This window comes from Hippopotamus amphibius, chromosome 7 (genome assembly GCF_030028045.1).
Source record: "Hippopotamus amphibius kiboko isolate mHipAmp2 chromosome 7, mHipAmp2.hap2, whole genome shotgun sequence".
Classification (NCBI taxonomy): domain Eukaryota; kingdom Metazoa; phylum Chordata; class Mammalia; order Artiodactyla; family Hippopotamidae; genus Hippopotamus; species Hippopotamus amphibius.
The window spans coordinates 24,757,687-24,779,146 of record NC_080192.1 but is presented as its reverse complement, the minus strand read 5'-3'; the positions used below and the strand labels follow the sequence as shown (position 1 = coordinate 24,779,146).

Genomic DNA, 21,460 nt, shown 5'->3' with positions numbered 1-21,460 from the left:
GTTTTTACATCAATAATTTTACTGATCAATTTATAAACCAAAAACATGGTTCCACGCAAAATTTCATGATCGACACGTGAAATGGTTTATGACAAACACACCTGTCTCTGGATAAGAAGAATTTCGAAAACCCGGGTCCTTTTGCAACTGAATCTCTTTCAAACTGAATATTGATACACCTAAAATGCATAGACAAAAATTATCAGATGAAAGTCTATCATTAAAGCAAATATAACCCAACTATAGACAAAATGTCTAAAAATGTATACTTATTCAACATGAAACATTTATACTACATTTACAAGGATACAGCCCTGCTGAAATATTTTCCCTTTTGTCCCAATGTTTTAAGAAAAACAAACCAAATAATTTCCCTCTAGAACCTTTCTCCCCCAGTTCTGCTTTAAATCATGCTTTGAGTATGTGTTTCTCTGAGGAGAATGTACACTGTCTATTTCTAGGGCTTACTGAGATTAGAAGAGCTAATCAAAATGTATTACTCAGTTTTGTTCTCTCTGTTTTTCATCTATCTGTCTCCTTACGATGGCATGAAGGTCAAATTCTCAAACTACTTCAGAATTTTAGAAAAACAAGAAATAGGTTTGTACACGCTACCCACACCTCATACTATAAAACTTGGTATTAATAATGAAATGTAAATATCATCTTAAAAAACACTTGTAATTCATCTTTCTCATTTCCATCTCTGCCAGAGAGGTAGTCTTTCATTAAAAAAATATCCAATAAGTACTAAGTGAAAAGTCTTGAGGAGTCTTGACTCCAATTAGAAAACCTTAGTGAATCAATACCATCTAGTAAATGAGAATGGAAATTAGTGAAAACTTCTGGCAGTTCAGTTCCCAAATATTCTCTTAATTCCCCACTCATCTTGTTTATTTTAAAGTAAAATATCGGGGTAATTTATAAGAAAGTTCTGAGTAAAATTAAGCAGTTACCTCAGACATAAGAAATCAGTTACTTTAGTGACAACATGCTCACCACTGTCATGGGGATAGTAAAGTCACAGAAAAGGAAAATCACCTTCACATCTTCAAAAGGAAGTTTACTTCCATAAGAAAACAACCTCATGTTTCAGATGTACTTCATTACTATTCGCTTGAAATCCATTTTTAACAACTCTGAATCAAAGCAATCCAGATTGGGCCTAATGACAATGTCTATCATCAGGTGGCATTTTCCAACTTAAGTCCAATAAGACTGACGACCCACGTCTAAGCGCTATTGATTTCTTACAGTTCTGGCAACATGCTCAGTGTTAAAAGAAATAAATTAAAACAGGCAAATAAGACATACACCTCTCTTCAAGGAATTCTGATCTAATTACAGAAAGACCAGAATTTCAGGTTTAAAAACGAACAATCTTCCTAAACCCCACAATCTACCTAAACCCCTAATTCACCCCAGTCTCCAAACCTGGATAAAAATAAAAGGGGTCGGGGGACACACTCTAGAATTTCTCTTACTTTCAGGTAAAGCATGTATTCTTGGTCCCAGACTTCGAAAGTACACATGTTTCATGGCCTCTTCTGCTGAAACCCTTTTCTTAGATTCATACTGTGAAAAACCAAAAAATGGCTTCATTAATTTTTTTTTCTCTAAATACTGGAAAAAGTGTATGCTTACACACACACAAATTAGCATCTAAGCATTTAGAGCTACTCTTGATTACTCAATACAATGACTATTATTTTTAAGAACCAATTTGGAGTACTATGCTCTAATTTGAGTTACTACTGAGATTATGTAGAAATGATTATATCTCAATTACAAATTTCCAAGATAAAGCTGGATCTTAACTAAAAATTTAGATTCCCTATATTTTCTGAGGTGATGAAAAAAAGCAAAATATCTGACCTTTGGTGTTACTTTTCTTTATGAACACCAAAGGATTACTGGAAATATATCTAATACCTTTATGAAAGATATTATTAAATTACCTATTCAATACCCATTTCCCTTTCTTCCTTGATGAGATAATGTAGATTTGTTTAAGGTATCCACACTTCCAACTCTTACATATGAATCATGACTAAGTTTAGGCTAATTATGGCAATCCTGCTCCCCAATTCTCAGCCCCTCTTACAATTAATATTCTGGCCTTAGGAAGATTTTGGAGACTTGGGAAGAAGCCTTTACAGGAGTTTTTGGAAAAGGGGTTTCAGATACAAGAGGACTAATGTGACTGACACACTCTTATCCTCTCTCTTCTTCCTGCTCTGAATGAAGATATGGATGATATTTAGAGGTACAACAGCCTGTAAGGCAATAAGTATAAGGAAAAGAAAGAGAACATAAGAGAACAGGAATTGCAGAGAACATGGCCTAGACACAGTTGATCAATGCCAGCAGCTAACTACCTCAGACTGTTCTAGGTTACAGTGAGAGACCCAGACACATTAAGAGAAACCATAATTTTTTTTCACCTAAGCACATGTCTTAAACATGCCATATACTACCATAAATAATCTTATTTAATTGCCATTATAAATTTTTGAGGGAGTTATTACTGATGCCATTCTACAGATGAAGAAACTAAGGCTCACAGAAGTTAAGAAAAGATTTAACAATTATAAGATATAACTTACCTGAAGAAATTTTGTTATCAACTCAATTCCTTCAGAGTCTAACCTAAAAACAACAAAAGACAAGTAGCAATTTATTCTTTTTTAATCTTTTATAGCTGACAGCAACTTTTCAAATAAAACTGTTTTCCAAGTGTTTTTATCTGCTAAATTCAAGTGCCCTAAAATAGCACACCTTGCTGCTTTCAAGCAGACTCAAATCTGTTTAATTCTTAAAAGATTTATCTTGCCACTTATTTAAGAAGAAACCACAAATAACTGGGCATCAACTCAAATTTCAATATTCAAGAATGATATTATTAAAACTATAGAATTTTTTTAAAATTACCATTTTGTCTCAAAACAAAATAACCTGTATTATTGAAAAAGCCTTAGTAAACTAGATCTATTTTCACAGTGTTCCAGTGAAGGCAAGAGTACAAAAGCATCATTTTCCTATTATACAGGTGAAAACAAACAGATAAGTGACCCCAAAATATATCACTGTGGTTCAAGATAAACAGAGATGAGTCATTCAAAAAATTTTTACAGGACAGTCTGCTGAGCATTGGGTACTACAAGCTATAGAGTTCAATTTAAATATGCCTCAATAACTTAAGAAAACTTTGTTAAAAAAGGGATACAAAACCAATGAAATAGTCAATAAAGACAGATAATTGTAAGGATGAAATTAATAAAATAGAGAGCAGAGAGTTTAGGGGTTATCTTAATGGGATAATCTATTGATCAGAAATGACAAATTCTATCTTGCACTGACTTTCACTGGCAAAAGCACAACTATGGGGGGGAAAGGAATTTCCCTCCTGAGTGCTCTTAGTGGGTACTGTGGATGCTGTGGCCTAGAGATTCTCCAGTCTTCAAATCCTTCGTAGTTTGCCATTCTGACAAGTATCCAAACCTCTTCGGCCATAGATAAGCTAGGTGCTAAGGTCATGAAGAATCTGCTTTAAAAAGCTGCAACCTTTTACACTGGACATTACAACATATAAATATTTATATCCAGTGTAAATATATATATATATAAATATATATATAAAATGACAAAAAGGGATTTATGCTATTTGGGAGAGATACCTACAAAAAGTCTAACACATTATATTATTCTTCCTAAGAAAACCTACTTAGAATGTTCTTAGTTGTTATAGTGACAAGAGTAACAATTCACATAAAAACTTTCAAAAATTTTTGGTACCAGAATGGTTTTACTATTCTTCCCTATCTTGAGAATAAGTGGAACTAGAGTGAGTGTGTTATGTTGTGAGGAATGTAAATGGTTTTTGATTAAAACAGATATTGGCCTTGTTTGGTATCTTGCTGCCATTTTAATTTTTTCTTAATGAAAGAAAAAAATACGGTCAAAGGGGTTACTCTATGTTACTTACTGAAAATGTAATACACTCCATAAGTAAAAATGTTCTGACTTAAATTTTAATGGGAGTCTAGGATGGATCTGAGGGTTTGAAAAGAAACTTTAATTGGATGGCCAACATATAGGATATGAGGGATCAGAAAGTGTTTATATTCTTCAAATACAAACTGTCATTAATATTGGCCAAAATACTGATGGGTCATCTTGTGTAAGAGTCAAGATTTTACTTATAACACATTCGTAATACATATAGAATAATTGTGCAGAAAGCAAAACAAATTTCATCATGGTCTTCCTAGTACTGAATAAGGCATTAATCAATGTCTTCTTTCTGGGAATGGAAAAATCTACATAAGCCCTAGAATTCTATTATATATATTCTATTATATATATTCTATGTTCATTTTCTTTACAGCTCAATTCTGTGGAGTTACACACTTTGGTGATTCTTGGTCACTGAATTATAAAATTAATCTGACATAGGAAGAAATTAAATTAAATTAAATCCTAAAATATTTAATAACTGTGTACGTATATCATGTATTTTTCCCTGAATCCTTACTGAAGCTAATGCTTCAAGAGACTGGGGGGGGGGAGTGGGTTTCCCCCCTTTCACTTAAAGAGAAAAAAAAAGTACCTGGGTGCATGGTTAATTAGAGGCTGTGGTTTATATTTTGGAAAGTTGTAGTTCTTGAACTCATCATTTGAAGAAACACCTGGCCAAGTTTCCTGAGATGGAGTTCCTGAATTTAAAAAAATATATATTTATAAATAATAGAAATTTTTATACAGGCAAATACATATAAATAGGTGGAACTAAGAAAGTGTCTTAAACAACAATTTATATTTAGTAGATAATCTGATTATCTCAACTGAAACTAAAATGATAGAAACAGTAAACATGCAGACTTTTTTTTGGACTAAGAAATGATGCCATAAAAATGATGTCTAATTGACACCTAAGCTAAAATATTTCCTAATAATGTGCTAAGTCAACTTTCAATGATACTTCTCTGTTCTTCCATACAATCATTACTGCAAAGGTAAAACTCAGTAAATAAAAAACGGAAGTTACCTAGAAGGATCTGGCTTTATCGTAATTATGCTAATTATAATTCTTATAATGGCTATTTATGTTAGTCTTAGTATCAAATTTATAAATATATTTTTTAAGATATATAGTCTTATCTAGCTACTCAATTATAGGTAACAAATCACTGGAAAGAGAGTTCTTCTGTTACCTAACAGTCGGAAAATTAAGTGCAGTTCATCTTCCACAGTTGATCCTGGAAACAGAGGTCTTCCAGAAGCCATTTCAAAGAAAATGCAACCAACACCCCTACAAAATGCATCATTTAAAAAAAGAAGAAGAAAAAAAAAAAAGATGAGCAGTCCATTTATATATTTTTAAGCACAAAAATCTTTTCCTTAAGGTTGCCTCTCTGGAGAATTTTGTACTAGGCCTGCTAGAAAATATGCAGAGATTTTTTTTCAGATCCAACTAAACTAATTTAACACCTATCCTATTTGTCTCTACTTCCATACTGCTATACCCATTTTCCCAACTCTGCATGAACTTTGAAGAACACCACTAACAATAGCTAATAGTGATTTAATGCTTACTATGTATTAGGTAGTGGTTAGCAGGGATAGGGAGAAGCAGATGATTCAAGATGTTTTTATGCAAGAAGCAGAACATGTAGATGCAGGGTGAAGAGTGTGTGAGAGAGAGTGTGTGTGTGTTGAGAAGGAAGAGAAATGGATAGAGGCTCACTAAATAGTTACTGTCTTCTAGGATCTGTGAGAGTACATATGAGTTTAAGATATAGTCCTTCCTTTAAAGGGCTCACAATCTAGCTATTATATATATAATTTAATTTTACCTATAGAAAAAATATATAGAAGATTAAATAATGGAGCCACTATGGAAAACAGTATGGTGGTTCCTTAAAAATATGTAAAATAAAATCACCATATGATCCAGCAATTCTAAGTATATGACCAAAAGAATTAAAAGCAGTGACTTAGATATTTGTACACCCGTGCCCACAGCAGCACAATAGCCAAAGGGTGGAAACAATCCAAGTGTCCATGAATGCATGAATCAATAAAATGCAGCATACACATACAATGATTATTCAGCCTTAAAAATGAAGGAAATTCTGACACATAAAAGAGTCAAATATCTATCTACAACATGGGTGAATGGGTTAACCTTGAAGACATCTATGCGAGGTAAAATAAACCAGTCACAAAAAAACAAATACTGGACTTCCCTGGTGGCATAGTGGTTAAGAATCCACCTACCGGACTTCCTAGGTGGCGCAGTGGTAAAGAATCCGCCTGCCAATGCAGGGAACACGGGTTCGAGCCCTGCTCTGGGAAGATTCCACATGCCATGGAGCAGCTAAGCCCGTGTGCCACAGCTACTGAGCCCATGTGCTGCAACTACTGAAGCCCACGCACCTAGGGCCCGTGCTCCACAACAACAGAAGCCACCACAATGAGGAGCCCGCGCACCACAACGAAGAGTAGCCCCCGCTCGCAGCAACTAGAGAAAGCCTGTGTGCAGCAATGAAGACCCAATGCAGCCAATAAATAAATAAATAAATAAATAAAAAGAAAGAAGAAAGAATCCACCTGCCAATGCAGGGAACATGAGTTCAATCCCTGGGCCAGGAAGATCCCACATTCTGCGGAGCTACTAAGCCCGTGCACCACAACTACTGAGCCTGTGCTCTAGAGCCCGAGAGCCACAACTACTGAAGCCCATGTACATGGAGCCGTGCTCCACAACAAGAGAAGCCACCACAATAAGACCTCACACTGAAATAAAGAGTAGCCCCACTTGCCACAACTGGAGAAAACCTGTGCGCCGTGACGAAGACCCAAGGCAGCCAAAAAAATTAAAAAAAAAAAAAAAAACACTGGGAGAAGAAATTAATTAAAAAAAAATACTATGATTTCACTCATATGAGGTACTTAGAAAAGTCAAATTCAGACACAGAAAGGAGAATGGTGGAGGGAGAAGGAAATGGGGAGCTATTATTTAATAAGTACACAGTTCATTTTGCAACACGAAAAAAGTTCTGGAGATCGATGGTGGTAATGCTTGCACAGCAACGTAAATGTACTTAATGCCAGAGAAGTGTACACATAAAATGGTTTAAATGGTAAATTTGGTTATATATACTTTTCCACAATTTAAAAAAGTTTAAAAAAGAAAAAAATGTTACATAACACAAAAATTAATTATATAAACATTCAACCCAAGACAAAACAGAATGAAGTATATGATTTATCACTACACGAAAAGTACAAGCAGTAAACATAACCACAGTTCAGAGGAAGGAATTACCATGGAAGGCTAGATTGTATTCAGGAAGAATTTATGAAAAACTATGTTTTGAAGGCCCTAGGCACAGGCCCCAGTTATAGAACAGAGCAGGCATTCCAGATGGGTGAACTGGTATAAACACAAGAGCAAAGGTGGCAAAGCCCAGGTTATTTATGAAATACAGTGAGCAGCCATTTGGCTAAAAAGAAACATCTGTGGAGAAATAAATAGTCTGAAATAAACTGAGAAAGGTTATAGACATTTCATGGAGATCATTGAGTATCAGATTGAAGAATTGTGCCTTACTCTATAGGTAATGAATGGGGAAGCAGCAAACACGTTTGAATAAAGGAGTGTCATGATCAAAGTGCTTATGTGAGGAAGATGCCTATGGTATTTTATCAATATTATTTCTAAATCAACTTAAAGCAAGTGGGTTGTGGTGAATATTAAACGATGATAAAAATAAATTTTGTTTTAAATTACTATGTACCAGACACTCTTTGAAGTGCTTTATATACATTAGCTCATTTGGTCTTAACATTATACACAGAACAGCCTTTTAATGTAGTTATTGTTACTATTCTCATTTCCTTAAATGAGAAAACTGAGGCCCAGGCCAATAATTTCAATAAGGTTATTATATAGTTATAAGTGGTCGAATTGGCATTTAAACCTAGGTGATCTTATGTGCCAGAACTCTTAGTCGTTGCTTATACTATGTCTCCTTAAAGCCAAATATCTATCAGTATGGCCTGTGTTAATGGCTACATTCTTTCAAAGTTGTAAATGGCAGTAACATCTGCATATATTTACCACATGTCAATCTGCGTTGAGTACTCTGAGGAACCGAGAAGCACATCAGGCGGCCGGTACCACAGTGTGACAACTTCATTTGAGTAGGTCTTTGTGGGAACTGACTTGGCTCTGGCTAGTCCTTCATAGGGAAAAGAAAACAATTAAGAAATAGTTAGAATGCATTTCCCAGTCCATATTCTCACCACCATATTCTCAGTCACAAGGAAGCCTGAGATGACTACTCTATACCTTTTTGAAGCTTAAACAAATTAGTTTTATGAATTTTTTTTGGAGTGTGCATGGTCTTGGGCCAGCAAATCCTTATGTAATTAAACCTAAATAATAATCCCACAGTCAGAGACCATGCTTACTTTTATGACAGAATGCACCTGGTACAGCATCTGGGCTAATCTAAACTTAAGACATCTTCCTCCTTCTATCCATGAACTATTATGCCAAAATTATTTCCCACTTGAATTTAAATTAATGCAAAACAGGCCAATGACATTAAGATAAACAGTTTTCCTTCTTACAGCTATAGGTTTTTGTCACCTTTTAACCTGATTCCAACTTTCATTTGCTATATCAATTCTTACCAAAAACCATGAAGTTACTGGTCCATAATCCTGTTAAGTTTTATTGACAATTCCCTTGTGGAAGTTTCTATTTAGAGAAAGTTTCCTTGGAATAAACTACATTGTCATTCTGTACTTTCTTTTTAAGTTATATGGTTAATTTTAAAATAAGATGAACCTCACTGTCTTTGGATATTATTAGTTGCTGTAGATGATATAAAACACGTACCATTCCTTTGCCAATTTAATATGGAATTCACTGATTATCCAGAAACAAGGCAAGAGTTTACAACCTTATCTCTTGAGCCACTGGCCTAAGAGAGTTGCTTTTATTACCTCTATGCCTCCAAATTCTGATCAGTAAAGAAGTAACTTTAAAAGATAATCTGAAGAAATATAAATTTATTTTAACATACAGTTTATTTCAAACAACAAGGAATAATTCATTTTTAGGCTGTGATTTCTGTTGGGTGTAACTATTATATCTGATTAAAATATTAAATAAGAAAAATGTCATAAAAGGATGACTCAATACTTTGTTAAACTGGATAAAGTCACCCAAATGAAACCAGAAATTTTAAAAATTAGGCAGTACTCATACTATTTTCATTAAGTATAAGGACTAAAGGATTAACTGAAACAATGTTGACACTATTTTATTTAATTATAGGTTTTACTCTACCACCCCAACTTGGTAAAATAAATTCAACAAATTTTGGTAATTAGCAAATGAGGGCAGCTTTCTCATTTCTCTTCCTCATACAATACTGGGTTATATGGGGGAAAGCACAAGGCTGCAAGTTTGCTATTGCTATACACATAACACCAAAGCAAGTGCAGCTATAGTTTCCTCAGTACCTAACACTCCTCCTCCTGAGAAAATTCTAAACTATGGTGCTTGTTCAAACAGGCTTCTGGTTTAGTTCACAATTAGATTTGCAATATTGGCATGAAATGAAAGGCAATAATTTCTTTCAAAGCAAATTAATTAAATGTGATATGGTATTGTTATATAAGCCACTTTCTATTATTAATGAAAATGTCTATTCATATTAATACTTCCCTCATTACAGGACTCAAACTCTCAGAATGTGGAATATTAAAAAAAAAAAAAAGAAAGTTACTATACAAAGTTTCTTCAATATAAAAAAGTTTACTCCCTAGAAGCAAAAGCCATGTAATTTTATTTTAGTCCCTTAAAATTGGATTAACTAAAGAGACAGACAGCTACTAATTAAATTACTAAGCATATAAATAAATACAAAGCATGGTGGCAAGCATATTAAAGAAATCACTTTCAGTAATGGCATTTAAACTCTTTAGTCTCAGGGCCCCTTTCAGACCCTTAAAAATTATTGAGGATTCAAGAGATTTTATTTATGTAGATTATTAATATCTGCATATTAGAAAAACTGGAAAAAAAACAATGAAAACATTCATTGAAACCATTTGTATGTTATGAATATTTTTATGAAAAATATTTTTCAAAAATAAAATAAAAATTAGTATGAATGGCTTGTTTTACATTTTTGTAGTCTATTTTAATAGAAAACAACTGGATTCTCTTATCTACTTTTGCATTCAATCTATTGTGATATGTTGCTTTGATTGAAGTTACAAATAAAGAGAACCAGATTTCACACAGATGTGAAGTTGGAAAGGAGCATTTTAACAGCCTTCTTAAAGATTATGGGGTAACTGAAACTATATCAATCAACTTCTTGTACTTTTGCTACGTTAAAATTCACTGGTCTATCCTGCACTTTAAATGGATATTTAACCTATGCATGATTCTGTAATACTATGCATTGGTCATTTGGAAAATATTGGTTCCCTGGGCTATTCAGATATTACAAATGTTTACACATTTCTTTAGCATATTAAAAAAAATCATATTTGTTAATATCACCACTGATCTAATCAGAAAAGTCTTCAAGTATTGGGTAGCTGTCAAATTCAAAATGGCAGATCCAAATTTCTGAAATCTAATTTTTGCTTGAAAATTCAAATTTTACTATTGTCAAGAAATACTTTCACAGTTGTTTTCCTTGAAATAATAGGCTCACTTCATTCATTTTTCAAGAACACATGTGCCAAATACCTAAGTATGAGTAACCATAGTTTGTCTATTGGTCATTTTTTTCAAGTAAAAATGATACTTCTTTAAAAAAAAGGGGGGGGGGGGCAGTTAGTTCAGTTTGCACTCATATAATTACACAAGCACTTTTCCTTGAAATAACCGTAGTATTTCTGTGTAGCAAATGTGTTTATGTATATTTCCCATTTCATCACACAAAATACTAAAAAGACGTACTCAAAAATGGAGGTTCAATAAAATTTAATAAATTTTGCTGCTTCATCAGATACCTCTTAAAAAGTGTTATTTTCCACAAGTGTATAGTGGTGAAGAATATGACTACTAAGTATAGTTTGGTATGAGTGCCTTGATTTATACTAATGGCACTGTAGCTTTACCCCTTCTTACTTTTGGATAATCAATGCAAATATTAACACAGTGAAATAGGCAAGTAAACTTTTAGTATGATTTTGATAATATATTATACCTTCAGAGATCCCCTGAAAGAGTCTCAGGACACTTAAGGGTCTATGGACCACACCTGAGAACGGGTGCCTTTCAGCATTCCCTAACATAACTCACCACCAAAATTTTCGAATATCTTATTCCATAAGCTACAGAGAAAACTTCCAAACCCATATAAAAGCAATCATAGAGTGTCAACGGTTGTTCTTTTAAACTTAACCACCTGGAACTATTTAGAAATATCTCACACATTCCATACCAAAATCTGCTAGCTTTAATTCTCCTTTTTCATTAATGAGGAGGTTCTGTGGTTTTAAGTCTCGGTGCAACACCTTTCTTCTGTGGCAATATGCCAAACCACGTAGAATTTGGTATAAAAACAGCTACGGAAACAAAAAATAGAAATTAGTCTTACAGCTAAGAAGACACACTCTGGTATAAGTTATGATAAAGAGAAAAGCAATTGGCCTAGAATAGTAAAAAAAAAAAAAAAAAAAAACAGAACCACATCCTTTTCCTTACATACTTGTCTGAATTTTACAATTTATTATTCTATTTGAAGCATTTACCTATTTTTTCTAGCATGAACAAAGCAAAATGAAATTTTGTCTTAGAAGTAATAGTTCACTTGTTACTGAAAATGATTTGAAATAAACGTACCTCATAAACTTACAGGTCTACTAATTAGGCGTACAGTTTAATTATGAAATTCTGGCAAAACAGTCTTCTACCATTATCTCCCCCTACTCCCCTCAAAAAAAACCTGATGTGGGACAATGTCTTTAAAATAAGGCACTGGAATTGGTGGCTTTATGAACATTCTGAGGTGTCAAAGAGAATGGTGCTGCATAGCTCTGGCAAATTATGTGCTATAAAAATAACCTAAAATAACCTAAACCAGCTTCTAACACCCACGTCCTGGGTACTTTACTTTCAGCACCTCCTACTCGGCCTTCATATCTGCTATGATTCAGAAAAGGGAATTAGCACTGTAGAGCTCTGAATGGCTCTTTGAAAAAAGCAATTCCTATAAGGCTAACGGTAGACTTCTTGTTACGGATTTTGGTGGAAAAAGGAATATGAAACACAGGCGGTCTTTGATTCTTTGTGGTTAACAAAAAAGAGCTTCAAGTCCAGAGGATTCAGGAGTGTACCCTTGGTTTTCTTGAAGGTGAAAAATAGAATTAACTTTGAGAATAAGCCAAGGCAGCAGGTGAACAATGGGCCTGAAGAAATTCTAATCAGCAGAGTTTATATACTCTACGTATTTATGTGTTTTGAAAACTCTTAAATTACTATTTCTAAATATTCCCATTACTTTTTATGTTTGAAAAAATATAAGAGGCTATTTAAACAGAGAATAAAATACTTTACAACTTAAGCCAGGCATGTAAACCTGGCTTAAGACATATAAACTTCTCATAGCTTTGTCAAATTATAATTAAGGACAATTTTCTTTCCAAATTGTTGCTAATATGAAAGCAGGAAAAACAACATAAAAGCCACAAACAAATAAACACAAATGAGACTTACAATACCTTGCAAAACAAAATGTAAAATATGATAAAAACAATTCTCATAGAAAATACATGGAAAGAGACTTAAAGCCCTATTCTAAAATTCTTAGCTATGTGTTATCCATGTTTGGAACTGTTTTTTAGTAAAAGAAACTGGTTCTCCTTTACACCAAACTGAACTATTTAAAAAAGTAGGTAAGTGCAGTTTATTGTATGTTAACTGTATCTCAAAAAAAGTTCTTAAAAAACAAACAAAAAGTTTGTAAGTTTAAAGTTACTATCTACAGAATTAGAACTGTCTCAAAAACACATCTGGGACAGCCTATTTCCAGAACAATTTCTCACAAACTGTTGACTAAGTCTGGCTAAATTTAGAGTATATCAGGTCAAATAAACCTACTGTAAGAAGAGCACAACCGTATCAAAGGTTTTTACTAGATTTTACTTTTACTCTTGGGTTTCATCTGGCACTATTATATCAAACTTTTCTAGTACTACTTGCATCTTTAGATATTTTTCAGATAAGAAAACATATAATTATCTTACTTTTCCTCCTGACGTTACAGAATGGTATTTCCAGCCTAGCATTCATAACACCTATGCTGGTTTCCTGGCCTTACTCATTAGATTAGTACCTTGAAGAGTTGTTCTATAATTAAATACCATTCTAAATACGTTAGGGGAGTTTGCCATTTAAAAGGGGCCTTTTGCAGAATGCACTAATCATTTTCATTTATCTTAAACATCTAGATTTTGATATAATAGGGTTGCTGTTTTCTTTTTAAGCAGAATATACCTATAAATGTATTCTATACATATCTCTCTAAGAAAATCAATGTTATAATGTAAAAGGAAATGTCAAAAGGTTTTGTTCTTGTTTTTTTGGAACAGAGAAAGGTTTATCACAGGGCCAAGGAAGGAGAACAGGGGGCTCATGCTCGAAAACCTCAAACTCCTCAAAAGTACTTTCTAAAACTTTTAAAATGAAGTAGTTCTACAAAAAGGTCCGTTTCTCAGAAATACTACAGTGTAGTAAACAGAAGTTCTAAATAAATATGTTCGGAGGACAATAACCTATTTAAAATGCCTAACAGAAAATTCTGAAGCATATTTCATATGTAATGTAGTTCATCTATGCTTAAGTATTTACCTCTACTTTAAACAAAATTTAAAGTGACACACTAAAGCATACCTTCACATTGTGCATACTCATGATGTTCCCACAGTCATCCATGTACTGTTTTAGATCTTTATCCTGAAAAAATACAGCACTTTACTATGTCATACACAGTTTTGAGAAGGCATGACTAATTTACTTAGTATTTAGTTTTTAAAAATAAGTTTGTTTTTGTTTAATTGAAGTACAGTTGATTTACAATGTTGTGTTAGTTTCCGGTATACAGCAAAGTGATTCAGTTATAAATACATATGTATACACATATAGTTTTTCAAAAAAATAAGTCATTTTTTTAAGAAAGATACTGAATTCACCACACATAATTTAATTAAATACTAATAACAATTATGTCCCTGGGGCTGTTAAAAAAATCCAATTTGCTATGTTTTATTATAGCAAAATTAGTGAAGTTTTATTAAATGCTTACCAGATACTCAAAGACCAGAGTCAAAGATTTATCTGTGTGAACAATGTCATGTAAGGTTACTATATTTGCATGTTTTAGATCCTTTAATAGTGAAACTGCAAAACAGAAAAAAAAGCCAATTAGTCTGAGGTAGCTAAGTCTTAAAAAAAAAAACAAAAAACCCTAAGTTTAACATATGAATGGTTGAGTTTAGGAGTCTCTTAAATTTAAAACAATAATCCACCAAAGGGATTTGTAGTAAAAACGTTAATAGAATCAATTTTTTTCTTTTCTTTTATGGTTCTGGGTCTGATATTTTTAATACTTAAATTATGCCCAATATTACATTAATACTCTCCATGACATCTTTTTTTTTCTCAAATGTTAACTTACTGAGACTTCTAGGATTAATTTAGATATAAAGTCCAAGATACCTCTTTTCCTCCAAATTGCTTATCAGCTGCCTCAAACTATCTTCTGGATAATCTTTTTTTAAAAATGGTACCATTATATAAATTTATTTACATCCTGTAAATACTATTTATACTTAGCTTTCCCCCATGCACCAATATATAACATTTCCCCACGTCAAATATTTGCCTATGACAACGATCTTTAATGACTTCACAGTATTTCATTTTAAGCTGCACAATAAGATATATAACTAATTCCTTTCTAAAAAATATTTCAGCTTTAGATATTGCTTTTCCAAGGCTTCGTTTTATTGTATTCTTTTTCCTCAACGAAATGCCATAAGCTGTGGTGGCATATATTTTCCAGTCATGTACTATTTCTATATATGAGCTCCTTGTACTTACAAAAAATGAACTCTTATTACATAGCTTTGGTTTTAAAATGTTCTTTATAAATTTCATAATACATTCTGCTCATGAAAGTACAAATTATACCTTCTCTTATTGCTGTGCAGGGTGCACCTTCTTCATGTTCCAACCGGATCTCTTTCAATGCCACCAAATTCTCTGTTAATTTACTTCTTCCTTTATATACTGTTGCATATGTACCCTTTAAAATATATTTTTGAAAAATACATCAAAAATATCATGAGTCTATGTCATCTATACAATAAAAGAGCCCTAACTAAATTTCTAATTTCTAAGCATGTGCTAAATTCCATCTTGCACCATGATTAGTCTTGGTTTTCCTATAGCTAAGAAAACTTTCAGTTCCATATGTACAGCTTCCCTACTCTTACAACCCTACAGAGACCTTCAAAAGTATGAAAACATAGGGAGAATATTTAATTTACTTTTTTGTACTTCATATCCAATTAATAACTGAATCAATCGCTTTAGGATCAAAGGTACTTTAACTGCAATGGTACATGGAGACAGAGGAAATTAAGCACATTAAGTGAAAACTGAAAATGTAACTAACATATTTTAAATTTTACCTGTTTTCAGACTTTTCAGAATCTTTGTATGCTAGAGCTCTCCTTTAAAAAGCAAATACATTCTACAGATTTCTTCTATCATTGCCAGGAGAGTTCTCAAATTCCCTTAAGGCCTCTCTATTAACTAATTCTATTATTTTCTTTGCCCTTTCTCACTCTGGGAGGTAGTCCATTTCAAAATTAATCAGTACTAGTAGCAAGTTCAAGACAACTAAGGTCTTATGAGGCAAGAATTTCCTTAATCTTTAATGTGTCTTTAACCTTAAAGACAGTATTTTGATTTTTCACAAGTTTGAACACATGCAATTTCCCACATGACAGCACAGACACAGAGTACCAGGAAGCTAACTAACAAATAAATGTCTATTTTGTTACCAAGAAAGCACAGTGTTTTGTGTTTCAAAAGAAGGTTACAAGCCTATTAAAAAAACTCATTTCTTCTCACACTGATGGGATAATTTCAAGAATTGAAGGATTTTTCCTTCTAATATTGTTGCCTTTTCAGAACAAGATATAATCTTTTAGATGAACAAAGAAAAAAATGCACCTTACATTTTTGAAATAAGTATTAACTTACCTCCCCAAGCTTTTCCAATTTGATGTAGGTTTCCATTTTTCCAAACCCAATTTCTGACTGAAAGCAAACAATTATAAATTTAGTATTCTTAAAATTTCAATTCATCTCTGCCTCAATGTCTAAAACTCCTCTGCTCTAAAGAGTGTCTTGGAATAGAAAAATTCGATTATAATTAAATTGTTGAACATCTGTCAAATTTTAAAATAAATTTTTAAAACTGGAACATTCAAACGTTCAAAAACATCAAAGTTCACAATTAAAATTGTCAACCCATCTTTTATATAGATTAACATTCTGCTATGAAAAAAATCTGTTCTATTTTGAGACCCTGAGATTTTAAGACAGCACAGGCATTTTAAGATATTAAAGAACAACATAAAAGATAACTACATGATTTTCTTTTTAACAAAACTGCAAAATAAATTGTTTTCCTACATATTTTCCTTCACCAATCTTTGTGTTTCCTAGGAGGACCTGTAAATGAAAAAATACTATTTATTTCAGGTTTTCCCACCCAAAAAAAAAAAAAAAAAAAAGGACAACTGCAAGTCACACTCTATTATGAATCAGGAGATGGCCAACACAGAAGAAGCAATATAAGTCTAAATCAGCCTCTTCCATTCCCCAAAAAAGGCTTTAAAAGTGAGTTCTTAAAACCACTGCTTTTAAACCTTGAGCTTGTTTGCCTGTTTTGTATGGAGTCAATAAATATGGTAGATGGAATATTCAAACATGTAATGGAAACTCAGTATTTAAAAACTAAAAATAAACAAAACAAAAAACCCTAACACAAAAGATTTAGGAAAAAAGAAAAAACAAAGTAATAAAAATTTAGGGATTGAGAGAGCAGAAATTGGGTGGTAGTTAAACAGAAGAGCAGAATAAGAATTTTCCTAAATTGCTTTTTACTACCCCTTTGTAGATAGTGGAAAAGGCAATAATAATCTAAAAATTCACTTCTCAGAGTGATACTAAGGCCCTTAAATAAATAGCCAGTGAAAGGACTAATGTTCTTTTATATATAACCTCAGCTCTCAAAGGTGTATAAATAATGCTGGGTTGCTAAATACTATGTTTTAGTCAAATTCTGGACGTTCGAATACACAATTTTTTCTGGAAGTGTTGAATAAAATAAAAATGATACTTGACAATTTGACTTAACATTACTCACCACTTGGAACAAAAGGATAATAAACTGCCCTAAGCTGAATGGCCAAAAGCAGCAGAGGCCTCTCAAAGGAATTGTTTTTATCCTTTTGTTACAATGATCATTTTAAAAGCCATGAGGAAAACTGCATATCCCACAGTACTTCATTCAATTTTGGTAAACTAATAAAAACTGTGTTCACAGGTATTACTGAATGACTGAAAAACTGCTTCTTTCTGCACTCAAAGACTTTTTTCTATATATGGTATTTTCAAAAACAAAATTAATTTAAAAAGTGAGATTTTGGAACCATCATGCACCACTCACCCATGTACTCTTATATATGATTCTCAGATATTAAGTTCTTGTTTTCTATTATCAATAATTATAAAGAATAATAAAGTAAAACTACACTAAACAACACTTTCCAAATACAAATGAGGTTTTTTATTTTAATATGGAAAATGTGGAAAACAGCCCACCATCTGGTACATGAGAACCCGATTCTGAATAATCTTCTGATTTTGCATGATTTTTATAGTCTATTTACATATGATCTTAACTAACACTTTAAAAAGGCTAATTGCCAAGGTCACACAAATTATGATAGAATGTGACTATTTTCTTATACCTTTCTCTAGAATTCAGGTGATTAACAAATATGGAACTATTTTGCCATGAATTTTAAGTCTCACATCACATTTCTTCATGAAGGTAAAAGAACTATATTAAGAATGAGAACTAGTATGAACAAAATAATAAATGTCCCTGAAAATAATATAATAAAAATGTAGTTATCTGTAACAATGAGCAGCACATAGAAAAATATAACTATAAGCTAGGAACTTTTTTTTTTTTTTTGGTCTCACCGTGCGGCTTGCAGGATCTTAGTTCCCCGACCAGGGATTGAACCCATGCCCTCAGCAGTGAATGTGCCAAATACTAACCAATGGACCACCAGGAAATTCCCTGGGAACTTTTTCCTATCAGGAGTTGGGAAATTTTCTCATTCATTCTTTTACCTTAAGTGAATAAATACTAGCATGCCCTTAAAAGATCAAGTACACTTTGGTCCAATGGGGCTATGACAAAAATGCTGAGGTTTGCTTTAAAGAGTGCATAAATGAACTACAAATTCAAGACTATAAAGATGTTGTAGAGATTACTGTATCATATAAAGTATACAAGGAATAAACTCTATCATATGAAGTATATAAGGAATAAACTCTACGAGATGCATCAAAAATTAACATTATAAAGAGTCACTCTTCAAAGAATGAACTTTAGTGAGAACATTAAAATATGTTGAAAGTCTGCTTTTTAAAAAGAAGGTAAATACTGGAATTGACTGCCACAACCCAATTCAAAGAGTAAAGTGTAGCCATCTCACCACATTTTAATGATTCCCAACCTTTAGGATTTAATAATTACACCCAAATATTACTTACTGAATCTTTATATGGAATTTCTAGAAAATTTTGCTTGCATTTTTATCTGCTGAACATGACAAGATTAACAATAGATATAATGACTAGCTTGTTGACACACTCTCCTACAGAAATTATTCAGAGGACAGAGGACAAAGCTCATTTATTCAACACTTAACAAGCACAATGCTAGGTACTGGGGATATAGTGAAGACGACAGATATGATTCCTGCTCTCATGAGTTCACAATCTAGACTGAGTTCCATCCTAGATTATTTTAGCATATTTTTAAAGTCTCATAAAAACAGAAATAATGCTAAAGGAATGAAACAATAAGCTTTGTATTTCAATACAGCATAAAAATCTTCTTAATTCTGCTTTACAAACAAATGAAGATAATTTTTTTCTGATACTTCACTGCTCTAAGAGAATGCTTGGCTTTCTGGAAAACCAAGCGAATTCCTGTTCAAACAGTTTTTATACCATAAGCACATGAAAATTAAACAAAACAAAAACAAAAATATAATTTATAATAGCCTGCCTATAATTCATGGAAACTTGCAAGTAGCATCGAGTATCATGGAGTACTTCTTGATTACTTTGGCTTTGGCAATATAATCACTATCAAAGTTATAAAGATGTATTAACATGCTGGCCATGCAGTTCTAATTGAGCTTCAAAACAACTGAAATATGTGCAAAAGTTCTATAGATGCCATTCCAAAAGTGAATGTGTATACAAGAAACACTGGGGGCAAAGGGAGATTTTTCAAACATTCATTTCCCTCCTTGTGAGATTTACCGAGTTACTTTTAACTGATAGAAATGTGTTCTTAGATATGTGGGGGGCAGAAAAGAACTGGAGAATCTCTATTCTACTTGATCATGTGACTTAGAGAAGCGTGCGGCCATCATCATCATGATACCTTAACCCTGTCCATAATACTCCACAGGTAAATTAAGCTGTGGGTGAACTCTGAACCTCACTTCCACACCACATAATATACTTATCATTTCTGAGAGACATCAGGACTTGATACCCTATTTTCTCACCTGTTCTCAGAAATAAGAACTACATATGATCTATATTGATAAAGTCATGAATGAGGAATCCAAAACTCATTGTTTAGGAAGAGGCAGATTCTTAAAATGTGTATAACCTAAATTTCAATAATAAAATTCAATACTTTTCATATATAGGCTTAGTCTACTAAAGTTTTACTTAACACTCTTACCAAACTTCCACAGGACATGCCACCATTGTAAGTGTAACAATGTTCTACAAATCACTATCTGTTTGTGGGCTTTCCCGCTAGTCTAATGTTTAACTAAATATGTTAAGAGTTAGAATATTCCATTTCTTATCAACTGTAAATGAATATTAAATAACACTTCACCAATCCAATAACCAGTATCTTTAACATGAGACAATGACTAAATGTAATGTGGTGTCCTGGATGGGATCCTGGGGAAAAAAAGATATTAGTGAAAAATTAGGGAAATTTGAATAAAGTATGGAGTTTAGTTAATAGCAATGTACCAATACTGGTTTCCTTAAGTTGTGACAAATGTACTAAAGTAATGTAAAATGTTAATAACAGGTATGTGGTATATGGGAACTCTCTATATGATCTTTTAAAATTTTCTGAAAATCTATAACTACTCTAAAATTAAAAAAAACTTATTTAAATAAAAAATCAATAGAAAGGATTTAGCAAGAGAGGGAGACTGACTATACGTGAGTGTATAGGAATAGCAAATATTCTAAGCATCCTGAGGAGATGGGATAGGAAGAAGGACAATCCCTCCATATTAAAGAAAGAGTAGAGTGAGTATAGCTGTAGGTAGGTATGCACATCTGTAATTCAGAAAATGAGAGGATTTCTGGTTAGTGGCTTTTCTCTTTGGCATGTAGTGGGAGAGGTCATCTGCTCAGAGTGAGAGGGGAAGAATTAACCAGAGAAATACAATACAATAGGGTAGCCAAGCAATACTAAGAATCCAATTAGGCTGATGATCATAAATTTACAGAAGAACCAATCAGCCCTACTGCATGTCTTTCTCCACCACAAATGAACTCTCTGGCTCGTTTCTTACCTCCTACTCAAAGGATTTATGTTATTTTTACTAGTCATTATACACTGCTATTGAAAACAAAAAAAGTTTTATCCTTTAAGAAAGACAAAATTTCATATTTTGTCTTGAAAAAATACTTTTTTTTTTTTAGATAAAGAATATATCATCCATGGAAACATGAGCTCTAACAAATGTGAAGAATATTTTTCTTTTCCCATCTCCTTTCCATGCATTCCCTAATCCTTCCCCTTCACATATAAACCCAGGGTGTTTAATAATAATTTCATAATATACCTCAAAAGAAACCACGGCTTTAATAAGGTAGATAAATAATGAAAAGGATAAATCAAGAGAAACCAAAACAGAGCTGGCATGATTAATCTGAAATCTGTAAGAAGCCATTTCAGATCAAAAAACAAGGGAGGTAGATAGGAACACTCAACACAACAAAAACTCCAGTCACTTAACATTCATTAGAGGGCACTGTTTTCCTTAATTT

At 32.8% G+C, this 21,460-nt stretch overlaps 1 protein-coding gene across 4 annotated transcripts in view; it reads right to left on the bottom strand.

Annotated features, from left to right (window-relative positions):
• CDK17 (cyclin dependent kinase 17) overlaps window positions 1–21,460 on the bottom strand; it is a 115,856-nt gene that overhangs the window by 14,920 nt on the left and 79,476 nt on the right. For all 4 annotated transcript variants that reach the window (XM_057740467.1, XM_057740468.1, XM_057740469.1 and 1 more), the window contains 11 exons: window positions 16,313–16,369; window positions 15,233–15,347; window positions 14,346–14,440; window positions 13,934–13,996; window positions 11,484–11,607; window positions 8,126–8,246; window positions 5,214–5,311; window positions 4,610–4,715; window positions 2,607–2,649; window positions 1,485–1,575; window positions 102–179 (listed from right to left, as the gene is read on the bottom strand). In XM_057740467.1, the coding sequence (XP_057596450.1) occupies window positions 102–179; window positions 1,485–1,575; window positions 2,607–2,649; window positions 4,610–4,715; window positions 5,214–5,311; window positions 8,126–8,246; window positions 11,484–11,607; window positions 13,934–13,996; window positions 14,346–14,440; window positions 15,233–15,347; window positions 16,313–16,369 (991 nt within the window). The remainder of the gene's footprint in view (window positions 1–101; window positions 180–1,484; window positions 1,576–2,606; window positions 2,650–4,609; window positions 4,716–5,213; window positions 5,312–8,125; window positions 8,247–11,483; window positions 11,608–13,933; window positions 13,997–14,345; window positions 14,441–15,232; window positions 15,348–16,312; window positions 16,370–21,460) is intronic.